The sequence below is a fragment of the Melozone crissalis genome, unplaced genomic scaffold (assembly GCF_028551555.1).
Source record: "Melozone crissalis strain CALT ecotype California unplaced genomic scaffold, PUWL_Pcris_2 ptg000026l_1, whole genome shotgun sequence".
Taxonomy (NCBI): Eukaryota; Metazoa; Chordata; class Aves; order Passeriformes; family Passerellidae; genus Melozone; species Melozone crissalis.
Window position 1 is genome coordinate 3,356,179 of NW_026535804.1, and position 22,843 is coordinate 3,379,021.

Sequence of the window (22,843 nt, forward strand, 5' to 3'; positions counted from 1 at the left end):
TCTTAATGCCAAGTGGTAGCATCCTCCCCACTTTCTCCATCCCCACTCTTCAATCACTCCACAACTCTCAAGAAATAGCCTCGTTTCTTGTCTCTGATCAGAGGAGCAGCCTGGCACAGACCCTGATACAGCCTCTCATCTTCCCATCATTCATGGTGCTTTCATTTCACAAGTGAAAGTCAAGTAACCAGCTTGCCTCCTTTTTCCTCCCCCTCAGAAAATCCTCTCACGGCCTTGCCAGCACACACAGCAGGACACCCTGCATGTGCCACAGCCCTTCCCACCCCTGAGCCTGCGGCTGCAGCACTGTGACCACCGAACTTGTCCCTGCTCTTCTTCCCTCTACACCCAGGCAGTTCTCAACCAGGGAAGAACCTTCCACCCCAGAGCCACCAGGAATATGGAGGCTGTCACCCAGGCTCGTCCCCTCAGCTCCTCATGGCTCCCAGAGAGGTTTTCACTCAAAGACCACAATGGAGTGCAGGGAGAAGGCATGTTGGCCATCTGGTACGTGTTTAGAGTTAAAAATCCCAAGGTTTCAGGCTCTGGAAAATTTCTGCATCAGGACAAACTTCATGACCTCTTTCTAGACCTAAGGGAGAGGAGGAGCAGGAGAGCAACACAGTGCCCCACATCTCTGCCCCAGACAGCAAGAGAAAAAGCTTCCTGGTCCAGGCAGAGAACGCTCTAGACAGAAACATGGCAGAAAACCCCCAAAACCACACCAACAGGACTTTGCATCCCTGCTGGATACTCAGCACCTCAACCATCACCCTCCCCCAACCCGGCCTCAGGCACCACAGTCACACCAACTGCCTGGGCAGGGATGTAGAGCAGAACCCCAGGAGTTCCAGCTGCACTTCAGGGGCACAGACTGTCATTCCTGGGCAAGAGTGGGCCCTGCACCTCCTCCTGATGCCCCATCAACAGTAAATTTTATCAGTCAGATTAGAACACTGCAAATCTGCCTGGAAACGCCGCAAGCTCTGCGTCTCCACAAGCACAGCTCAAACCAGAGCCCTCCCATCCAGTTTCTGCAGGAGCCAATGCAGAAAGGTAAAATCCACCTGAGGGAGTGGCAGAAGGCAGTGAAAGCTCCAAACTCTCCAGAGCTGGGGCAGGATTCACCACCCACTCAGCCAAAGCACTGTCACTCCTCTGCAGGGCAGCTGGGGGCAACAAAGACTTTCCAGCAACATGATTACATGGTTTTAACACTGAGGCACAATTCCTAGAAGGTTACAGCCTGAGAAGGGCCACCACACTAAAGAAAAAAAAAAAAAAAAGTAATAAATATAAACAAGAGCAGGCTCAGCTCCAGCACTGGAGTGGCAGAAAGGCAAAGGGATGAGCAAGACAATGCTGTTCTGAGCAACCCAGCAAGTGATGGGACACAGTGCAGGTACCAAAGTAGCTACTATGTTCCTCTCATCTGAAAGCTGATCTGGTTTTTGTTGTTGTTGTTTGTTTGTTTGTTTTTGTTGTTTTAAAATAAACTCCCCCAATTCTGGGTCAGTGACCCTGAAAAAAAAACCAGCTGCATGCTTACATGACTCAAAGAGCCCTGTGGCCCCAGGACTCCCAGCAAGATCCTTTCTCTGTCAGTAACAAGTGAAAAATTGGTGACAAAAATCCCAGCTAGTGGGGCTGCACGTAATGCTCATCCCTGACTCACAGTGGTGTTTGCAGGTGCCCACAATACCACTGATTTTCCAAGGACAAAAGTTAATCAGATTGTTTTTGCAGCCACAGAGGAGAAAACGCATTTCAAGCCATTACTGGGGTGGGGGACTTTGCTGAAAACACTAAAACATACAGGTGTTAACATCAGATTCAAAATAGCATGTCAAAGGTTAAAAATTTTTTTTTAAATTTTAAAAACCCATAAATACTTGGAAACATATTTAAACCAGTAATCATAAATACTAACAGTCATAGTAGAGCACACTGACTTGCAGCCTGTCATTAATATTTCTTTCCAAAACAGAGGGCTTCACAAAGTTATTAGATTTCCTATGTTTAAATAAAGGCAGTTTGAACTGCTTAGCTGGCCTGAAAGAGATCTGTAGAGAAGCTGCTGAGGGTATTCATGACTGGGAAGAGAAATCTTGGATTTTTCCCTCTTGGGGGACATTTTAGGAGAGAAGGCAGCCTGTTTATCAGAGAATCTTTGCTGAAGCTCAAGTAAAACAATATTCACAACTCCAGCAGACCCTCACCAAGCACACCAGCCTCAGCTGAGATGTCGTCCTTAACAGTTCCTGCATACCAGGAGCGGAGAAGGACTAGCACGAGGCATTCTGGTGCTCTGTACCGTGTAACATGTCCTCCGTGCTGCTGCACAGCCTCTCCCCCTCCAGATGTGGGGCTGCTGCCCACACTGCTCGCCTGCCTCTTGCCGGCAGCCCAGTTCCATGCAGGAACTTCCCAGGCAGCCTCTCCTGCACCAGCCCCTGCTGGAAGCCACATCGCTTCACTTCATTTCATTTTGGGCTTTTGTTTCTACAGATAATAAATGAAGCTGGAATTTGGCGATGGTAAAATACTCGGAATGCTAGAAGCCATGCGGAAGCCATGTGCTGGTTGCAACTCAACTCCAAAGGGAAGCTTTAAAGACACCAAGACTGTGAAAGAAGAAATTTTTCTATTGTCTCCTCTATTTCTTCCCCCCCACAACCCCCCTTTTGAAAGCTTAAACTTGACTGAAGCGGCTCGGCCTGTGCCAGAGCAGACAGGGGGCTTGGAAGAAGATCAGAAGCCTTTGGGGGGCCGTGGCTCACCCCAGGATGTGACAAACAGCCGCCCCTGGCCAATGCCCGCCCGGGACCACGACCCCCACGCTGCCCCAGCCCGTCCAGGCAAGGAGCATCCCCCGGGGATGGGGCCGAGAATGGGCCCTTGGACGGGCCTCAAGCACCCGGAATTGTTTAGGGACCCTGGAGCCGGGCAGCAAACCAACCCCCAAAACCTCCGCCTCCCTCATCACTGCACCCATCTCGCAAAACCTCAGGGAAAGGACCAGGGAGCCTAAAATGGGCAAGAAACGGGGTCAAGAACGAAAAACCGATCCGCAAGGGAAGAGACCGGGCTTAGGGTCGCTCAGTGTGTCCGGGGAGCTGGAGCAGAGACGGTCGGTGCCCTGGGGGAGATGGTCCCCAGCGGCTCCACTCCGAGTCCCCGTGGAACGGAGCGCTGCAGCCCGCGGGAGCCGCGGCGGGGCGGCCGCAGGAGGGGAGCCCGAGGGAGGGGAGCCCCGCGGCACGGCACGGCACGGACCGACCACCCCTGCAACAGCCCGGAAAACTTCCCGGGCCAGCAGCGGGGAGGGGGGGAAGCATCGCCGGGGGCCGCCCGCTACCCCGGGGACGGCCCGTGCCGGGTGCCCCCAAAGCCCGGCTCCTTCCCCATCACCCGGCGGGCCTCGCACAGGAGGTGCTCCCCGCCCTGCCGGCCGCTCCGGGGCCGTGCGGGCCCCGTGGGGCTTACCTCGCCGCCGAACACCTGCAAAGGATACGGGTTACAGACCAACCGGAGGCACCAGCTCCGCGGCCGGCTCTCCTGGCTCAGGTAGAAAAAGACGACGGGAGCCAGCGCCGGGTAGGGCAGCGCCTCTGCCTCCGAATCGCCGCTGCCCGCCTCCCTGTCCCCCGGCCCCGGCTGGCCCCCGGCCCCGGACAGGTCATTAAGGCGGATGAAAGTCTTGGCTCTGCCCGGCTCCGGATCCTCCTCGGCCGCTCGCGGTCCATCTTCGTCCATCCTCCGGCCGGCGGCCCCGGGGGAACCGGGGCGACGCGGGGCGAGCCGGTGGGACGCCTAGAGCGGCGCGGCCATGGCGGGCTAGGGGGGCTGGGGGATGCGGCGGGGCGGCTTCAGCGCCGGGGTGGCATGGCCGGGCGAGCCGCTGCCTCTCCCCCCGCCGGGGCCGGGCCGCCCCCCTCGTCCTGCCCTGCTGTCTGCGGGCTCCGTAGCTCCTCCTCGCCGTGCCTTCGGGGGCCCGAGCCGCGGGCAGGGAGGCGGCGGCGGGGCGGCCCCCGCTGCCGGTGCTGGCCCCCTCCCGGGGGGCGGCCCGCCCCTAGCGGCTCTGCCTGGCCCCTCTGCTCCCCAACATCCGCCCGGGGCGATGGGATGCTGCCCGGCGCGCTGGGCACGGGCGGTGGCAGAGGATGCTCCCGCGGCGGCCGCGCCGAGCCGAGCGCTCCGCACAGCTGGATCCCTCACTCCAACTTCAAGTCCCGGCCCCTCCTCCCCCCGCCGCCAATGGGGGCTCGCCCGCGGCCCCCCGGCGCCTCCCCATTGGCTGCCCCGCCTGTCCGTCCGGGGGCACCGCTGGCCGGCAGCGCGGTCCCCGGCGGGGCTGGACGGGGCGCACCCGGGGCCGGGCAGCCGCTGCCCCGCGGGGTGCGGGGCACAACGGGGAGACGAAGCGCCGAGCGCTGGGGGCAGGGAGGAGCGAGACAGCCGCACGCTGCGTTAGGCGGAGGCAAGCCCCGGTGGGACACTGCAGCACCGGGAGAAGGGGAGCCGGGGAGAGGCGAGAGGGAGAGATGCGGCGGGAATAGACCGCCCCGCCCGGGAGAGAAGAGCGCCAGGAGTGCAAGGCCGGCAGGGCCAAAGTGCCGAGAGGGCTGCAGGAGCCGGAATGGAGCCCTCCCGAGTGCTGCCTGAGCCTGGCAAGAGATCCTCGCCCTGCTGCGGGTCCCCAGGGGTTGCCTCCTGCCCCGTCCTCGCCGCCCAAGAGCGGAGACCGTGCTGCTGAGCTCGGTGCATGTGGGTCACGGCCCGGCCTTCCCCCCTTGTCGGTGTGCGGCTGCTCGAGAGCGGCCGCCCCGTCCCGAGCCGCTCGCCCCGGGCTCACTGGGTACAGCCAGCAGCCCCAGGGAGGCTCGGCCCCAGGAGGGGAAGGGGACCCGTCACCCCCAGCCGTGGGAGCAGCCGGTCCCCCCGGTTACCCCCGCTCGCAGGACGCGGCCGGAGCTCCCTCTGCCGGTGCGAGTCCCGGCCGCGGCGGGAGCCGGCCCCGACGACGGGGGACAGGCGGGGGACACACGGCCCCGAGCGAGGGGCACGGGCCGCTGGGCGCTGCCGGCCGCTACCGAGTCAGACCTTCCTCCAGCGGGACCCGAGCAAAGGATTTTCTGCCACCAGCCGGCATTTTGACATCCCCAGGCTGAGCCAGGACCGTGCTTCTAAATGCTTAGAATGTTTTTCCACTTTAGAAACAGCTTTCTCACTCTTCCCCAGTAGCCGCTCCATCATATTTTAATAAATGTGAGCATGTCCTTCCCAAGAGCTCCAGCTAGTCCAAAAACACCTGCAAGAACAACAGGCAGATGCTCCTGTCTGACCCAAAGTGCCTTCTCTTGGCCAAACCCTGCTGGCCTGGGAGCACACTTGATCTTGGATTCACAGCCTGTGCTGTCCAACCTGAGACAAATCACATTGCTATTGGCAAAACTTCAAGGCCAGCCAGGCTCTGCTGCAGAGCTGTGAGCGACAGTGTCCAGGCAGAGGAGATTCAAACCCCACAGCCCTCTGTGCAGGCCAGGAGACCCTCCTGCAGGCCCAGAGGCACTCTGGTGTGACAGCACATGGCATGTGTGACATCAGGGCAGTGGAGAGCCCATGACACAGGTGCTAAGGACAGGGACTCCCATTTTTTCTCCAGGTTTCTGAGCGATTCCCCCCTCCGGATGCAGTGTGTGCATGGAAGGGGCAGAGCTTGGCTGTCTTTGGCTTCTCCCTGCCACAGCCAGAGCACATGAGCACGCCAAGAGCCCCTGAGCGCCCAGGCAGCCCTCCCACGGCGGGGCACGCACCAGCCCCAGCTCCCTGGCATGGCACAGCCCAACAGCTCGGCTGTGGTACAAAGGCAGTTCCTGGGAAGGTCCACAAACACATTTGCATGTACAAGGTGCAGTCCTAGATCAAGCAATTTCCTCGCTACACATGTACAGCCTGGTCACAGCTGCTTTTGATCCGATTCTCTTTGTATCCCAATAATGTACAGAGAGCCTTTGTGTGTCGGTCTGTTTATTTAAATGGATTTGGAGCAAACATTTTTTTAAAGCCGAAGCTTTGAGCCTCTAAGTGGGTTACCAGATTATATGCTGTCTTCATTTTAATTACATTTGGCTCGTTTTGTTTATTGCATACATTTTCAAGAATTATGCTTACCGTGAGAATTGAAAGCATTTTGCTTTAGAAGATACCTGCCCTATAAAGGGATCAACATCACACAGGAGAGACGATGCAAACCTTCCCATCTCCAATAGCATTCTCCCTTCAACTAGGACAGGAAAAAAGGAAGAGGATATACAGTCTGTCAAGCCTATATTTAAAGTGAAGCACTCAAGGAGGATCAAGCCTGCACCACCAGCCTAATAGGAGTGTGGCACAAGTTAATACTAAACTAAAAAGAGTTCTTGCTAGGGGAAGAGTGATCTTGGCTGTGGATCTCGGAGGGACGAGGACCCAGAGCCTGGCACAGCCCGGCCAGGATGTTCAGTTGCCCACCCCTGTCTCAGGGGGTGAGCAAATGAGCATCTCCTTCCCAGCACTTCTCCAGCCCACTGCATCTCCCCAGGGAGCCCTTCCCTTGTGCCCAGGCTAGACCAGGAATTTGTCTTCCTCTAACAACAGGGTTTGTTTGAGGGGGACTCAGCTTCCAGACAGAAGTGGAGTGATGTGGGCAAGGACAGGGAACAGAGCTCCAGCCCAGAGCCTTGATGAGAAGGATGGAAAGCAGTAAGAAGTGACCCCGGAGACCAGAGCTGCACATTTAGGGATTTGGGATGTAAATGAGTAGAAATTTCAATACAGCATAAGGAACTAACGAGGTCACCTCACATGCACAGTCCTGGCCTTCTAATTAGACCAAAGATAGCACAGGAGAGAGGGGATGAGGGTGAGCCAGGGACAGCTTATATAGTGGCAGGAATTATAGGGCTGTGTGGTTTTGGAGGGGCAAGAGGAAGGGGACTCATGCACTGCAACATCAGTTATGCCCTCAACAGCAGTTGTGATGAGCACCAGATTACTCAGCAGACCCTGACAGGGACACCTGAGGAGGAGGAGGAAGAGGAAGTAGCCCTGCTTTCATTCCAGCACAGCCCTCTTACTCTGCTCTTCCACATAGTTTAGGAGATTTCTGGGGAGAGCACAGCCCTGCACTCTCTTCCCCAGCAGTCCTTCTAGGAAAAGCATTGTGAGCAACATTTCATGTCAAGGAGGAGATTTAGCCAAGCTAAAAAATGCTCACCAAAAATGGCTGTGGCCCCAGCATGGTAATGGGATTTGGAATCAGCCATACAGGAGCTACTCTGAGCTGCAATAGGGAAAGCCTACATCTGTAACCACTTTGGCAGGAGGAGGATTGCAGACAGCCTCAGCAGAGAGGCTCCAACCCGATGGGATCCAGTCACCATTTGTTTTGCTGTTGACACACAGCTGCAGTAGCTGTGGGTGATTTTAATAAGGCAGGACAATATTTCTATCAGTTCTGGGAGCTATAGATGGAACCCATACAGTATCCAGCTCAGGGCTGAATGATTAATCACAGCAAGGTCCAAAGCTCTTCTCATGCCTTGGAACCGGATAGAAAACACGCATTTTGTTTTGGATGTCACAGTCTGGGGACAGAGCAGGCCTCCCACAAGCAGTTCACAGACTCAGGCGCTGTGGAAGAGCACTTTGAGAGCAGCAAATCTGCTCTGTCCCTGCTCCCCCACCCCAGCAGTGACAGCCAGTTCTGTGGGATCAGAGTCCCTGCTGTGCAAGGGGGCTCCTGACTGCCCTGTCAGTGAATTGACTCCCTGAGAAACACCATTCACGCTATTTCAGCTGACACAGCTACAGCAGAGACACCCACCAAACCCAGCCTCACACCCACCCTGCTTCCCGGCCCTCCCTGTTCCTGTGATCTGGCTGCTCCTCCCAGCCCCAGCCCTGACACAGCCCTGCTGGGATGCTCCTATCCTCAGTACCTACAGCTCAAAGAATGCTTTCCCCACTATGGACAGCAGTGGAGGATCTGGGAGGAGCAACAGACCAGCCCCACATTCCAAACAGCACAAACCAGCACCTTAACTCCTCATAATCCCATCCAAACATCTGATTTCCCTCAAGAGGTCCTTTTGCTCTGTCATCATCCAGACACGTTCGTGCTCTTCCCAGTTATCCCATTAATGCCATGGTCTCCCCAGTCTGGTGCTGCATCCCCAAACCCCAGGGCTGGGTCCTGGCACCAGGAACCACCATGGAGGGTTTGGGAGAAACTTAATGAAACCAACTGCTGGAGGCCATAAGCAGAGCTTCATCTTTCATTTTTTTTCCTCTTTAACAGATGGGTTTATTGTATCTCTCAATCTTTATTAAATGAAGAGCCAGACAAGTAGTTGGAGGGAATATATACTATGGCATAAAGCACCACCACGCAAATGTGCAAGGGGACGTCTGTGACCAGAGCAATCCCCTTGGTGTGCATGAAGGAATTAATAATTTAGGCTGGGGAATGCTTGTTGTTGGCAGATGACCAGCACTTTCCTACATGATCAATGTTTGCACCTTGACTTCTTGGTACACAATCAATCCATGCCTGAGCACGGCCTGAGTTTTGGGAACTGCTTCGTACGCGAGGGCTGAGCAGCCTGAGGCTGCAGCACCGATGTGGCTCATTCTCCTGAGAGGGCAAGGAGCTGACCCATGTTTCAGCTCTGGGGTTCAGAACATAATTTATAATAAAAATCTCTCGGCCCCCACCATCCTTAAAAAGTTTACATTCCCCTTCACAACCTCTATTACCTGCAGAAAACACGAAGAGGAGAGGGAAGTTCCCTTTCAAGGCAATTCTGTCCGGGCAGATTGGGTGTTTTAGTGGTTACATCTTGGCTCTGACCATCATAAGGCACAAAAACAGACACCACCCCACCCCCCCCAGACAGCACACAAGGACCCAGCACTACACTCAGTATTGTCCCTGTTAAATGTCCTCTCACATTTACCATGGCTCCCTCCCTCCAGAGAGAAAATAAGCTCTGCTGAATCCAGCAAAGATCAAGGCAGGTGCCTGTCCAATGCCCCAGAGAGGCTCTGCCTTGCTCTCTCCCTGGACATGGAGCCTCAGCCCAGCTTCTGGCTTGCTCTCAGTGCTGCTCTGCACACCCAGCTCTGAGGGATGAGGATTTGGAGGAGCAAGCCCTGCCCTGGCACCCAGGCTCACCCCACTGAGCACATGCTGTGAACCAGGTCTGCCCCATCCCAGCCTGGTGCTGCCTCAGGGCCCTCTCCTGACTGGGCACCATTATGCAGTGCCAGGGGGCAGAGCACACCCTCAGGCCTCCAACCATAGAGTTACAGAGCATTTTAGACTCGAAAAGCCCTCTAGGATCAGCAAGTGCAATCATTAATTCAGCATGGCCAAGCCCACCATGAAACAACATCTGTAAGTGTCACATGCACACACCTTTTAAATCCCTCCAGAGATGATGATTCCACCAGTTTCCTGGGCAGGCTGTTTCAATGCCTGACCATCCTTTCTTTCAGTGAAGAGATTTTTCCTAATATCCACTCTAAACCTCCCTTGACACAACTTGTGGCCATTTCCTCTTACCCTCTTGCTGTTACCCAGGAGAAGAGACCGACCCCCACATGGCTACGACCTCCTTCCAGCTGTAGAGAGCAATAAAGTCCTGCTTGAGCCTCCTTTTCTCCAGCATAAACACCCTCAGCTCCCTCAGCTGCTCCTCATAAGACTTGTGCTCTAAACCATCCCTCAACCCCCTCAAATTTGCATTTCTTGCTTTTTTCGCCCAAGTTCTTTGGCTTTCATTGAGTCCCCACTAAGCAGGAGCACAGGGCACGAGCAGTGCTCCAACCCTGCTGCTATCAGCAACTCCCCCTCTAATTGAATCTTCAAATCTTTCTGACAGGAAGAGACAGGAGGGAAGCTAGATGCTTATTGCCAGGCCCTGGATCCCCGAGCTCTGCTGCTGCCAGCTCTGCTGAGCACTGGGATGCTGGTGAGCACCTGCCTTGGCCCCAGCACTGATAAAAGCACCTCCAGCACCCCAGGGAGCTCAGGAAGGCATCCCCAGAGATAAGAATGGCCTCAGAAAGGAAGGGTATAAGGTGCCAAAAAGGGAAAAGAACTGAGAGACAGGCAAGGGGAAGGGCAGAGGCAGGGGAACACTTGAGAGTCAGGCAAGGGAACCAGCTGTGGAGCTCAGCCTTGGGCTCAGCAGGGATCAGGACACTAAGATCTCATTCAGCACGTGCAGGTTGGCAAGAAACGAAACCTTCTAAACAACAGCAGCACACCCAGAAGTCACTGCTCACAGCAGCTCCAAGCTCAAAAAAAGCCCCTTGTCTCCATCAAAGATTCCAGAGGCACCCAAGGGCATCACCAGCCCCTCTCTACTGGCACAAGAGCAAGAGGTCTCAGCTTAATAATTCTGCTTGAGCTCTTACCTGAGTGCTCAGGAGCTCCAGCCAGAGAACACCTTCACCCCAGAGCTGCACCAAACACCCTCCTGCCCCTGGGTCTGCTGAGGAACAGGTGGGAGGTGGAGCTGTGATAGCACCTGCTGAGCAATTGAGCAAATTGCTAATTGGGAAAAGGCAGACATGGGAGGGGAGAGAGTAGGGAGAGGTTAGGAGTTCAGAGTTGGTGGACAGTCACAAAAAAAACCCAGATCTTGGCCCATATTTTAAAAAAACCCTCAAAATTTTCCCTAGTAAAGGTTGTTTCCTACGACCTCTGCCACCACAGAACAACTGAGCCCTGATGCCTTAGGATTTTAGCTTTTATATTTTTCAAACCTTGTACTGCTTTAGTGTATAGTTCTAAACTCCATATAGAGTGTTGGTTATTGTCTTCACATTTTGGTCAGACAAAACAATTCCTCTAGGCCTGAAACTCAAGCACACCCTTCTGCCTCAGACCCAGAAAAGTGAAACAAAAGTGAGTTCAGGGGGGAAGAGCAACCCGGGGGAAAATGACTTCATTACCCGAAGCTGTAATTGGAGGATTAACCCCTGATATGTAAAATGTGAAAAAGGCCAATCACTTGTTTTTAAAATTTTTAAAAGTTTAATAGTAATAAAATGGTTAAGAAGAATAGTAATACAATTAGAGTAATAATAATTTGGACAAATTGAATTAGGACAATATGAGACAATAAAAACAAAGAGTTACGGACGTCCGGATACCTTTTTCTGGGTATCACGAGCCCGAAAAAGGACACCTGTTATCAGAGGATTAACCCTTAAAAACAATAGCCTGTTGCATATTCATACACCTCATACATGATGCATAAATTCCATTCAAACACAGGATTCCATCTGGTCAGTGTCAGCTTCTTCCTTCTAATCCTAACAGTGCCTCCAAGGCGGGAAGAAGTTTGTTTCTTCTGATAAGAAGGCAATAAATTCTCTTTCTCTGAAGGATCTAGGTGTCCTGTGGCTGCTATCTCGCTCCAAGTCCTTTCTGTTAAACAAAGCATCTTATATAGCATAGTTTCTGTTTTAACAATTTTTATAACCTAAAACTATATTTAACACAGTACTTAAGAAAATTATTACAGCATTGCTGTCTGACACAGCACATATAATATTCATTTTAATATTTGTGAAAAGCCAATCATAAAATACATGCATTTTTCACATAAATGGACTGAATTTACAATTTCCTGAAAAACTCGTGACCATTGTCCATCTTGGGTGTAGCCTCAGAGGTTTCTGACTGCCCAAGGTACCTATTGAAAGCCTTTATTAAATACCTACTCTGACTCTCTTAATCTCGCCTGTTCTAGGTGGCCACTCCAAGGCATCAGCTCCACCTCATGTAGGTCAAAGTCATTAAATCCCTGTGCTAGGGCTGTGCTGCTGTGGGGAAGGGGTCACATCCCTCCCCAAAGAGGCCGACTCTGTCCCCTAACTCCCAGCTCTGGATGGCAGCTCAGGTGAGCACCACACTGCCCACACCTCTTCCCCAGCCCTAAAACAGTAGCTTCCCTCTCCAGCTGGGGAGAAAATGACCCAAATGACTTTAAAATAAGTGAATATTGAATGAGCACGTGGCACTGACAGCAATGACTGACTGACATGGGACAAATGCCTCCCTTTCTCTGAGGAGCAGAGAACAGCTAGGACAGGGGTGCAGAGAAACCTGACCCTAGGGGAGCCAGGAGGAGAGGGCTCAGGGCAAGAGGGATGGTGGGGCTTTGACCACAGACCTGCCCTCTGAGACCCAGGTACCCCGGGGCCAGGCCAGCAGGGTGCTGGGTTGTGAGCAAGAGCTGCTGCCCTCCACCCCACTGCACATCTCATCCCAGTGAGTGCTGCCCCAAGCTGGCAGCTGCAGGCTGGAGCACCTGGGATGGCTGGGATGGCAGCTCTTTCCTCCAGGGAGGGGGTTCTGTACCTACAAATGATCTTGGCTGTGAACTGGAGGCACCTCGAGTGCCACACCCCAAACTTTGCTCCTTCACTGTTTAACTCCTGTCAATTTTATTCATATTCCATTTCACCTGTAGGAACTCTTGATGTGAAAAGCAGGGCTTTTTTACTCCTTTCCTTCTGATTTTTTTTTTTTTTTTATGTATAAGGCCTCTGCTGGGAAATCTTTGTAATTAATAGCCCTTTAAATAAAATATAATTAAAAATAATGTGGAACATGACAAGCCTGCCAGCAGCTGGCAGTGGGGGTGGCTGTGGGGGCAGTGCACCTGAGTGGCTGCAGACACAGGTGCCCAGGTTGGGCTGTGGGGGTACTGCAATATGCTGGGCTGGGGTCATCCTGCTCTCACTTCACTCTAAAGCAACTTCTACATCACCAAGAGCACTTGGACTTCTCTGTCTCACCAGTGGGGACACTGGAGTCCTCCTCATCATCCTCCTGTGGGAGATGGGGCATGGGTGGCTCTGCTGGGACAAGATGCTGAACAAAGTGCTGGGGCAAGTGGAGACCAAATCCCACCCTGCAATGAGTCCATACAGACCCAGGGAGCCTTCCTGGATAGAGAAGTCTGATTTTGACACTGTTAGAAGGCCAGGCACAGAGAACTGGCATGCTGAACCCCCACTGAAGCCTGTGCTCCTCAGCCATCCTCTTGCAGGAGCTGAGCACTGCAGAAGCATGGAAGTGAGGACTGGCTCATTTCAATTTAATGCTGGTGAGGAGATCTTCCTCCACCTTCCAGCAGAGAGCAGATGCTCTGGCTTCACATCAGCAAGGCATCTCTAAATCACTTCCCCAGCAGCCATGTGTATGGTGATGTCATTGTTTATAAGTTAGTAGTTACTATTTCATAGGCAAACCTGAAATTTTTCCTTTTTAAAGATACATTGAGATGGAGTCTGGGCTTCTGCTACAGAAAATATCTCGGTGGTCCCATCATTAGCCTCCTTTCAAGATCAAGGCTGCTTTCTTCATGGCACATAATTAAAAGAACATTTCGAATTTTCAGCATCTCACAAGCATCTTCAGGATGCACAGGAACCCAGGCAACAGAGGCAATGCCCCAGAGCCATGCCAGGCCTGGGGACATGCAAGAAGGACACACCATGGATGTGGTGTGAGGGGGCAGAGCAGCTGGGTGACCCGGCAGCTCCCTGTGGTCCCTCCTCTGTGTGTGAGATGCAAAGCTGTGTTTCGTGTCAGGTACAAACAGGCGACATGTGTAGTTGTGAATGTGAAATGTGTGGACATCGACAATGGGATAGTTGCAAATTCTAATAATAACTGAGGAGAATAAAGCATGGGAAAAGGCCTTTGAACCTATCTTTTGTTCGCAATTAACCCTAGTTGATTTAGGAGCATTGGAATTAAGGTGTTAAAGATGTTGCTTTTTGCTTGCATTTAATCCATAAAAAAGCTCTGCAATAAAAACCTTTTGAAGTATAATTTTAGAATATTACTTGTATCCTTGAAACTATAGCTTTGGAATATATGTAAAGGAAATATGCTTATCTCATGCCTTATTGAAGCAGAGAAAAACAGCTTGAGAAAGGAAGATGAACATCACCTCAAGGGTTTATGGTTTCGACCAAAGGGAAGCTGGACATCACTGTTATGAGATTTAGAATCTCTGCAATTAAAAGGTGGACACACATCTGGGGAGCTGGACCCCACCAGATGGGATTCGTCTTTCTTCTTTCAGAAACTGGATCGTCACCATCTGGGGATACTCCTTTGAGACACATCCTGAGAAATTAAAATCACAATAGTGTATGGAATTGTGATGTAATAATTTGGAATAAAAATTGCTGATGAGTAAAAATTGGAAACAGAAACTGCTGAAAAAAACCCTGATGAGTACCCATATAAATACCTGTAACCATCAATTATCAGTGTGCAGTTGGAGGGAAAACTTCCCCCATTCTACCCAGCACTGTATTGCTCATACTTTACCATATTAAATAATAAATTGATTGCTGCTTGAATATTGGCCTAGTCAAGCTTCTTATTCATAACATGTGCCAGCTCCTCGCCAGTGCCGCTGGGGAGGCGCTGGTGGCACCCGGGGGGCTTTCAGCCAGTGCCACACGTGTTAGCTGGATCGCACCGTGTTAGCTGGATCGCACCGCCTGTGGGTGGCCTCTCCCCGGCATGAATCATCATTGCCTTGGCGAATCCGCAGCAGCACAGCAGCTCTGCCGCTGGGTTAACCCTGCGAGGGGAGCGCTTGGTTTGGGGCTGCCCACGGACAGAGGCACCGGGGACAAAATGAGATTGCCATGGGTGGGGCAGGGCTGGCAGCGTGGGAGAAGGGCAGGGCTGGTGGCGATCCAGCTGCCCTAAGGGGTGCAGGGAGCACAAGGGAATGTGGTGCTGAGGAGCTCCACACCACCAGGGCAGTCCAGCACCAGCCCCGTGCCCCTTCTCATGCTCTGCACACCAGTACCACACCAGTACGCCCCTCCATCCTCCCTTTTCCTGGGGTAACGAGTCGGTTTGGAGATTCCAAGGCATCATAGCCCCAACCTTTCCCATGGGAGCTCTCCAAGGAACAGCCCAAGTCTTCACACCATCCAGGGATGGGGCAAGGGACGAGCAGGTGCCCCACACCAACCCCCCAGCAGCCCCACAGCAAAGCACAGGGCACCAACATCTGCCTCTGGAGAGCTGTTGCAGTGGAAAGCCTGGATACAACTGTGTCCCAAGTGGCTTCATCTCCCCAGCACAGCCCTGAGCAAGCCCCTAGACACCAGGCCTGACTACAGCACTCAGTCATCCTCAGCAAGTCCCAAGACCTTCCCCAAGATCTACCTTCCCACAGCACCCAGGTCCTCTTTGCTTAGGACAGACACAGCTCACCCTCATGGGGACCAGCTACCACCCAAAAATCACCCAGGGTTTCCCCCCACCATGGGCCTGACCCATTTCACCACCTGAGTGTCCAGCTGTGACAGCCCTGACCCAGCCCCAGCATGGACCAGTGATGCTTTAGTGCACATCTCTCAAGCAGCAGCACAGTGGAGACACAATCCTGGCTTTATTTCATCCCAGCTGGGTCCTAGGTCCCCCAGGACCAGAGCTCTCCCAGCCCTGGAGCTGTCCCTGCCCTCCTCCTGCCCATAATGGTGTGAGCAGACATCGAGAATTTGCATGCACAGAGGAGCCAGCAATGAAAGGGAACATATTAATGCTCCCCTAACCAACAGAGGGGAGTTAATGACATCAAACTGGTTTGTTGTTGTTGGTTTTGATTATAATTTTTTTAAGCTCTGGCTTCTATCTGTCATTACTGTTATATTGCATAACCAGGGAGAAATCTGAATGAAGTTAATACCTGCGGAGTGCAGTGCAGAATATTCATGTACTGTGAACCAGAATGAGGCAAATGTGAATCTTTATTACCAGTGGAGGTTGTTAAATATTTTATTTTCTGTTTGAGACATGCTGTGACACATGAAACTCAATTAGAATATAACTAAATCCCACTCTAAATTATAGATAAATGACAACAAATGAAGGGGAACAGCCTGAGCTCCCCAGTGCATAGCCTGGGGGAGCAAGGGGGACAGCTCTGAGAGGAGGACAGCCCCCTCAAGACACCTCCAACCCAGCCAGCAAGCAGCAACACAGCAATGTGTTTCCTCTGCAGGGCTGATTTTTGCCCTAAGACGTCCTGAGGGAGACCCTCAGGGAAGCAGGATGGATCCCATATCTCTGCTAACCAGCTCATGCATTCACCTGAAACAGCCCCAGACTTCCCCCTCCCAGTGCACCATAAGAACTCCTGAGCCCCCCGTGCCTCAGCTATGTTTCCTTAAATCTGACTGTGCCTGGTAATAAAAACCACAGTAAAAAGGAAAGACAGATGTTAAGGAAAAATATGTATCAAGAGCCAAAGGCTGCACTGGTGCTGTGTTATGGAAATGCTGGGATTTTCTATCCCTTGGCTCATCAAGGCCAAGCTAAGGACATGGTCAGGGATGGAAAATTAGGGGCTGAAAGGCCTTTGGGGTTAATTCTGCAATTGTTTGTTCTGGGAGATGCTCGTCATCACTGGAGAGGTTGCATGGACTGAGTTTTAAGTGGCTGCTGCTGGGATCAAGCAGAGCCTCTGAGCAATATCCACAGGGATGTAGCTGTGGGTGGACAGAACACACAGGCAGACAGGCGTGCTCCTAACCCAGACAGGCATTTTCTCCCTGACCCTGCCAAAGTTCCCAGGCTGCTGGGATTCCCCTTAGACGGCCCTGTAGGAATATCCAGCAGAGGCATCCACGGTGTTGCCATGGAGATGGGGCTCAGGAGGAGCCCGGGTGCTGCACTGCTCTGAGGGGGCGGCAGGACCCCCACGGCACTGCAACCCTTCCCCTTGGCTGTCCTGGGAGACAGAAGGGATTTAGGGACTTCATTGCTGCCACAAGGATCTCATCCAGAAACAGGGCAAGGGTCTGTGGTGGTGATCAAAGCCAAGGCCCTTCATTAGTGGCAGTATCCAGGCCCTTCATTAGCATGTGATGGGGGAGCCCAGAGCAGCACGGCAGACAGGAGGATTGGGAGCTGGGGTGGAGAGAGAGCAGCACCTTCCTAGAGGGGTTTTCTGCCTGTGATTCTCCGATCTGCAAGCCTCAAAGGACACCAGGCCCTTGCAGTCCCCTCCACCCCACTCCCCTCTGGGGGCTCTCTCTGCCAAAGCACTGCAGTCACAGCGATGGTGACACTGAACCTCTGCCCTGCACTGACCTGGCTTAACCCAGCCGTGCTCAGTGCTTTCCCTCCCCGGGATGTGTTTCCAGCCTAATTGTCTCCTAATTTTGCCTCTTGTCTCCTTTTGCTCTGCCTCACTGCCTCTGCCTGCCTGCTCACAGCACAGGGCTCTCCTCATCCTGCCTCCCAGACTGGGCCCTCCCTGAGCTCCTCGCCAGCAGTGGCCACAGAAAGCAAAGCAAGAACCCTTCCCCAGCCAGAGCTTAGCCCCTGGCGAAGCCTGCTCATGGGCTGAAGAGTTTCCAAACACTATGGGGACACCTACTCTTGCCAGGGCACATCCCATCCCCATGGGTTTGCTCCATTGATGCTCAGGCTGCAGCTTCACACTACAGCCAAGACGCCTCCAGCACTTCTGTCTTTGTAGACTCTTTCTAAATTAGATTCTTCTCTTTATTATCCCTGCCAACCCCTTAGGAGATGGGAAATAACTTTATCTCCATCTTTTTACCTTTTAATTTCTATTTGTTCACCAAAACATGGATTTCCTTTCTTTCCTGGGAGGTAAACACACCTGCTTTGGCTGCATCCCAGAAGCAGCACATCCCCAGCACGTGGTGGGGGTAGCAGTTCCCACAGCCCTCAGCAGTTGATGGAGACCTCATTTACAGCCACTAAATTATGTTTTAAAGCACCAGATGGTGAGGAAGATGAGCCAAGAGGGGTAGAAATCTGGGTGCTGTTATCACCCTGAGCAGGCTCCCAGGAGGGATGAGAGGGTCACACGGGAGAGCAGGGTCCAGTCCAAGGGCAAGACCTGAGAACTGCTCATGCAGCCCTAGAGGGACAGGGATCCCTCACTGTGTCCCATCCCAGCCGAGAGGCCATGCCACTGTCATCTGAGCAGAGAGCTGGGGGTGACATCAGTGCCACTGTACCGAGCACCCTGCCTCTATCCAGAGCCCCATGACTAATTTGGGATGTAGTGGCCATTTTTAATAGGCTGATATAAATATTTATGAGCTGTCAGCTATGAAAAAGGACCCTGCCTCATGCCCTGCTGCCAGGCCAGGAGGCAACACGAGGGAGACAGACGAAGCCCTCAGTGGCGGCCACGGGAGCGCAGAAACCCCAGAGGTCACTGGGCCATCCCCAGTTTCCATCCCGCTGTGAGGATGCCTGGTTGGTGCACACCTTGCAGAGGGCGCAAGCCAGCTCGTATCCAAATCGCGGTTGAACATCCAACCAGTTTCCCGGCGGCCGTGACGTCCCCAGGAGAGTGGGGGCGCCCCGGCCCTGGCCCCCTCACACCCCCGGCCCCGGCCCCGGCCCCCTCACACCCCCGGCCCCGGCCCCCTCACAGCCGCGGCCCGGAGCCCGCAGAGCCGCAGCTCGGCCTGCCACGGCGGCCTCCGCTCTGCCGAGCTGCACAAAGCCGATGCCAGCCTTGTGCTGAGCCGCAGTTCTGCCGTGCCGGCCTGCACCGCCCCGGGCACCGCCTGCCCCCCGTTCCCAGCCCCACAGCACTCAGGCAGCACCGCTGCCCCAGCCCCGAAGGCGTCATCCCCCAGGGATGTGCGGCCCGATTTCTGCATTCCTATTGATTCCTCCTTTGTACTCTTCACCCCATATCGATCCAGTTTAGCTTCTGTGACTCAAACTAAATTAGCTGCCGTTAATCCATGGATAATTGCAGCGAGCCCGGCTCTGCCTGTCCCAGATTCATGGGTGTTAGGGACAGGGAGGAGAGTGCTGGGTCACACAGAGACATTCAGGTTTCTCCTCCATGGGTAAAAACTCCAAACAAGCCAGCAGGCATCAGCCCAGAGGCACCAGGGAAGTTGTCTCAGGACATCCATGCTGCAGCCAGAAACTATGGCTGGGAGCTGCGATTCCAGCAGGACATTTGGCCCCAAAGCCCAGGCATTGCCTTCCAGCTCTGGATTTCCCCAGGCCTCAGAATTCCTGTGGGTCTTAGTCTCAGGTGACACCATGAAATTTTGCAACTTGCTCCTGCCAGGCTGCAGCACACAAGGAGTTAATTCCACCCGCCATGGGGAGAGGAGCAGCCTCAGCCCTCCTGGAGTCTTGGATAAAACCTCAGATGGAAAGCAGAGCCTGTTCCCCTTTGATTAGCAGCCCAGGCTCCCTGGGAGCCCTCAGCATCTCTAGCCTCTAATTTAGCAGCTCACAAAGCACCAAAGGCAGTGGAGATGCCACTGTCACCTCACCTGGACTGACAGCCTGGCACAGCACCTAGGGATGTCCCCACACTGATGGCAGGAACATCCCTCCACTGCAGTTCTGATTCCTTTGTACACCCCCAAAACTCCCTCCCCTACCCAGGCACCCACAGACCTGCACCTTCCGCCCTGGACATCCTCCTCAGTCCTTTCATAAAATCCAAATAAACATTTAATTTTTATTTAATGCAACAGTTACCACAGTCAGTAAATACCAAAACTATAATAAAGGAGGATTAATGGCCATATGCAGCCCTGCCCTGGCCTGCAATGGCCAAGTGTCCATTGCATAACCCTTAATTGGTGCTGATGGCTCCTGCTTTGCCACAGGGCCTTCAGCCATCCCTCCCCACCCCTCCCTGCCTTCCCAGCAGTAGCCAAGGTTGGCAGCCCCTTGAGAAATGGGTGGGATTGCTGCAGCTGCCAGGCAGGAACGGGAGATTTCCAAGTGGTAAACTGGTTCTAAGCATTGGCCTGTGGGTGCAGAGCCTGTTCAGAGCAGCTGAGCATTACATGGGGATGATAGTCCCCAAAATGCCTTGGCCAGTGCACCTGCAAAAGCTGGGGAGAGCTGAGAGCTGCTCTGCTCATCTCTGGAGCACACAGGGGCTCTGGGAGTGTCCAGGCAGGGCACATGCTCCAGGGCCATGCAGAGGTGGTACAGGGTTTGGACAGAAATGGCCAGGACACGCTTTTGTGGGAGGGGAAACTAAAGCAGCAGCTGAGCCGTAGGGGACACCCCCACTGAGCCCCCACAGCACAGCCTGGCTGTGTCCACTTGCTCCATGGCACCAATCTGCACAGAGGGTCAGGTTAAAAAGAAAGAAGCATGTTTTGAGCAAGTGTCAGCCAGCCTCAGCTGCAAATTCACTTGTCAGGAACACTAGAATTACTTGGAGCTGGATAGTGTGAACATCTGTGCAAGGCAAATGCTGAGGCAGGGAAGGGTAGTAGGAGCTGCTGAGTCCCCCAGCCCCCTCCACAGCCTGCAGAAGCTCCATGGGATGCCAGAGGAGGGTTGGTGCAACCCCCACCCCCATCTTGCTGCAAGGGGACTGCAGCAAGCACCCCAAATTACCCAGGAGAGGAGGCTGGAGCTCAGGGCATTCACCATGGCAGCCTGCTGGCTGCAAATTCTCTCTGGGTGAATACTGCAGTAACTGGGCTCAACAGTACAGGATTAGCTTTGGAGGGACTCCTCATAGCAGCCCCACATCTCCTGCCCCCCTGCACCTGCCTGTCAGAGGTTCCCCTGATATTTTGGAGCATTATGAAGCCTTTTAATCACTTTCAGAGCAACCACTGAGCAGCACTTCCAAACCTCCTCCTGCAGCAGCCAACTACCAAAACCTGCCTCTTCATGCCCAAAATAACCCTCAGGCAGGAGTTAATTGTCCACTCAGGCATAAGCAGATCAGTGCTCAGGTGCTACTTGGCTATCCGGGTGTGTGGCAATGGGGTGCTCAGCTGTGCCAGACGTGGGTGCTCAAGTATGAATTAACTATGTGCTCAGCTTAGGAAACCTCATTATTTTGCCCAATCTACCTTCTCAAAGGCATTGCAAATTGCACCCCCACACATGTTTCGGAGGGGGATATTGACACTAGAGCAGGATCCAGGCTTAGGACTCCCTTCTCCATTCCCCTTCTCCCACAGATGCAACATCCCCCACAACAAACAGCTTTCAAAGCCCATTTCCCATTGATGTCACTTCAATGCCACAGGAGATAAAAGCTGAGAGATCCAGAACCAGCGCTGAGTTTTCCAGGGAATATTAATTAGAGGGAAAGCCTCATTAGCGCAGCAAGGGTGGCTGCTTATGCTGCCTCCCCATCACCCCCATGTGTCCCAGACCCCCCAAAGGGACATTGTGGGTGTCAGGCCTCCCATCTGCCTTGGTGGTCTGATAAATGGGGTGCCCTGCACATCCCCCAGTGTAAGTTTTAAATGCTAAAGCAGGTGTTTATACAAAAAAGATGCCAAGGGAAAACCTGTTTCTCCCCATCCCTGGCTGCCGGGGCTCCCAGGTGAGCCCAGAGCCCTGGGCAGGAGGAAGTCCCCCTGTGCATCTGCAGCAACCCGATGGCAAACCCAAGTGTTTGTGGGGAAAACCAGCACATGAGTTATCTGATGTGTTTTTGGAGAGCTTTTTTGACAGCTCTGCAGCTGGAGAGGAGCGGGGGAGCACAGGATGCTGCCTCCAGCCACCCTGAGCCTCTGCACTGGTAGAGAAAGCCTCTGCATGTGCCACCAAAGGGAATGCGGGAAGGGATCAGGAAAACAGACACTGGGAAGTGGCACAGCACCCCTGAGCCCAGAGATCCCACTCCATCATCCTCCTGAGGGCCTGGCTAGGCTGGGCAGCACCCACCAGTCCTGTCTCCTGGTAACTGCCCCAGAAAACAAGCCTTGCGGCAAAACAGCACGTGCCATGAAATCAGAAGGCTGGTGACAGGACAGGACGGGAAGCACTACTGGGAGGGTTTAACCACTGTAGCCACCAATGAAGAGCAGCACCCCTGGGTGCCCCAGCTGAGGGTCTGGCCAAGGGGTACCAAGGGGTCCAGTAGGGGAGATGCAGTGGAACTCAAGCAAAGCCACTCCCTGCTAAGGCCATAAAGCCCAGGGGTGGCTCCACGGACAGGCAGAGTGTGGGAAGCACAGGATACGGCCACCAGCACCCAGGGACAGCAGCAAGGCAAAGGCACTGGGAGGACAGAGGTGCCACAACAACAGTTATTCATCACAAAGAACTTCTCATTCTTTTTTGTTTTGTTTTGTTTTACTGAGAGGTGAAGCCAATTCATCCTGACAGAGGTTCACAGCACAGCTCTGCCTGGGGGCTGCTCACAGAGACACCAACAAGTAACACAGTATGGGAGGAAAGCACCCTGTGTCTGTGCCACAAGGGGCTGGTGGGCACCAAAATGTCACCCTAGCCCTGTGCCACCTCGGGGACAACTGCCATTGTGGCATCTCTGTGGGCTTCCCCGCAGGCACTGAGCACCAGCCCTGCTCTCTGAGGACGCTCTCCCAGCAGACACAAACCAACTCACTCTGAGCACTTCTGAGGATGGGTGTCAAATCAATCCCCACAGCAGAGATGCCAAGTTTAAAAAAAAAAAGATGGCAAAAAACCCCAGAAGAAAGTAGGCGGACATCTGCCAAACCAGCAATTTTCAGCTGGATTTCCAGAAACACTTCAGGCTTTTAAAACCAAGAGAGGAGAGAAAATAAAACCCCTTCACTCAGATGAAGTGCAAAATTCCGATTTGACTTCAAAGGCATTTCTCCTGGCTAGTTACTCCCAAACCCTGGCACAACCCACTAGAAAGCCAGTGGGCAGTGCTATTTTGCTGCCAGATGACAGCACCCAGCCAGCTGGGGTGTGAGGTGCCGTGCTGGGGGAGCCCAGGGTGTCAGAGGGATTGGAAGCAGGGAG

The 22,843-nt window shown here is 53.6% G+C and overlaps 1 protein-coding gene across 16 annotated transcripts in view; it reads right to left on the reverse strand.

Annotated features, from left to right (window-relative positions):
* The window catches only part of CACNA1G (calcium voltage-gated channel subunit alpha1 G), a 147,739-nt gene extending 143,866 nt beyond the window's left edge, over positions 1 to 3,873 (reverse strand). For all 16 annotated transcript variants that reach the window (XM_054278736.1, XM_054278738.1, XM_054278735.1 and 13 more), the window contains exon 1: positions 3,515 to 3,873. In XM_054278736.1, the coding sequence (XP_054134711.1) occupies positions 3,515 to 3,756 (242 nt within the window). In that variant the 5' untranslated portion in view covers positions 3,757 to 3,873. The remainder of the gene's footprint in view (positions 1 to 3,514) is intronic.
* Between the last annotated feature and the right edge of the window lie 18,970 nt (positions 3,874 to 22,843).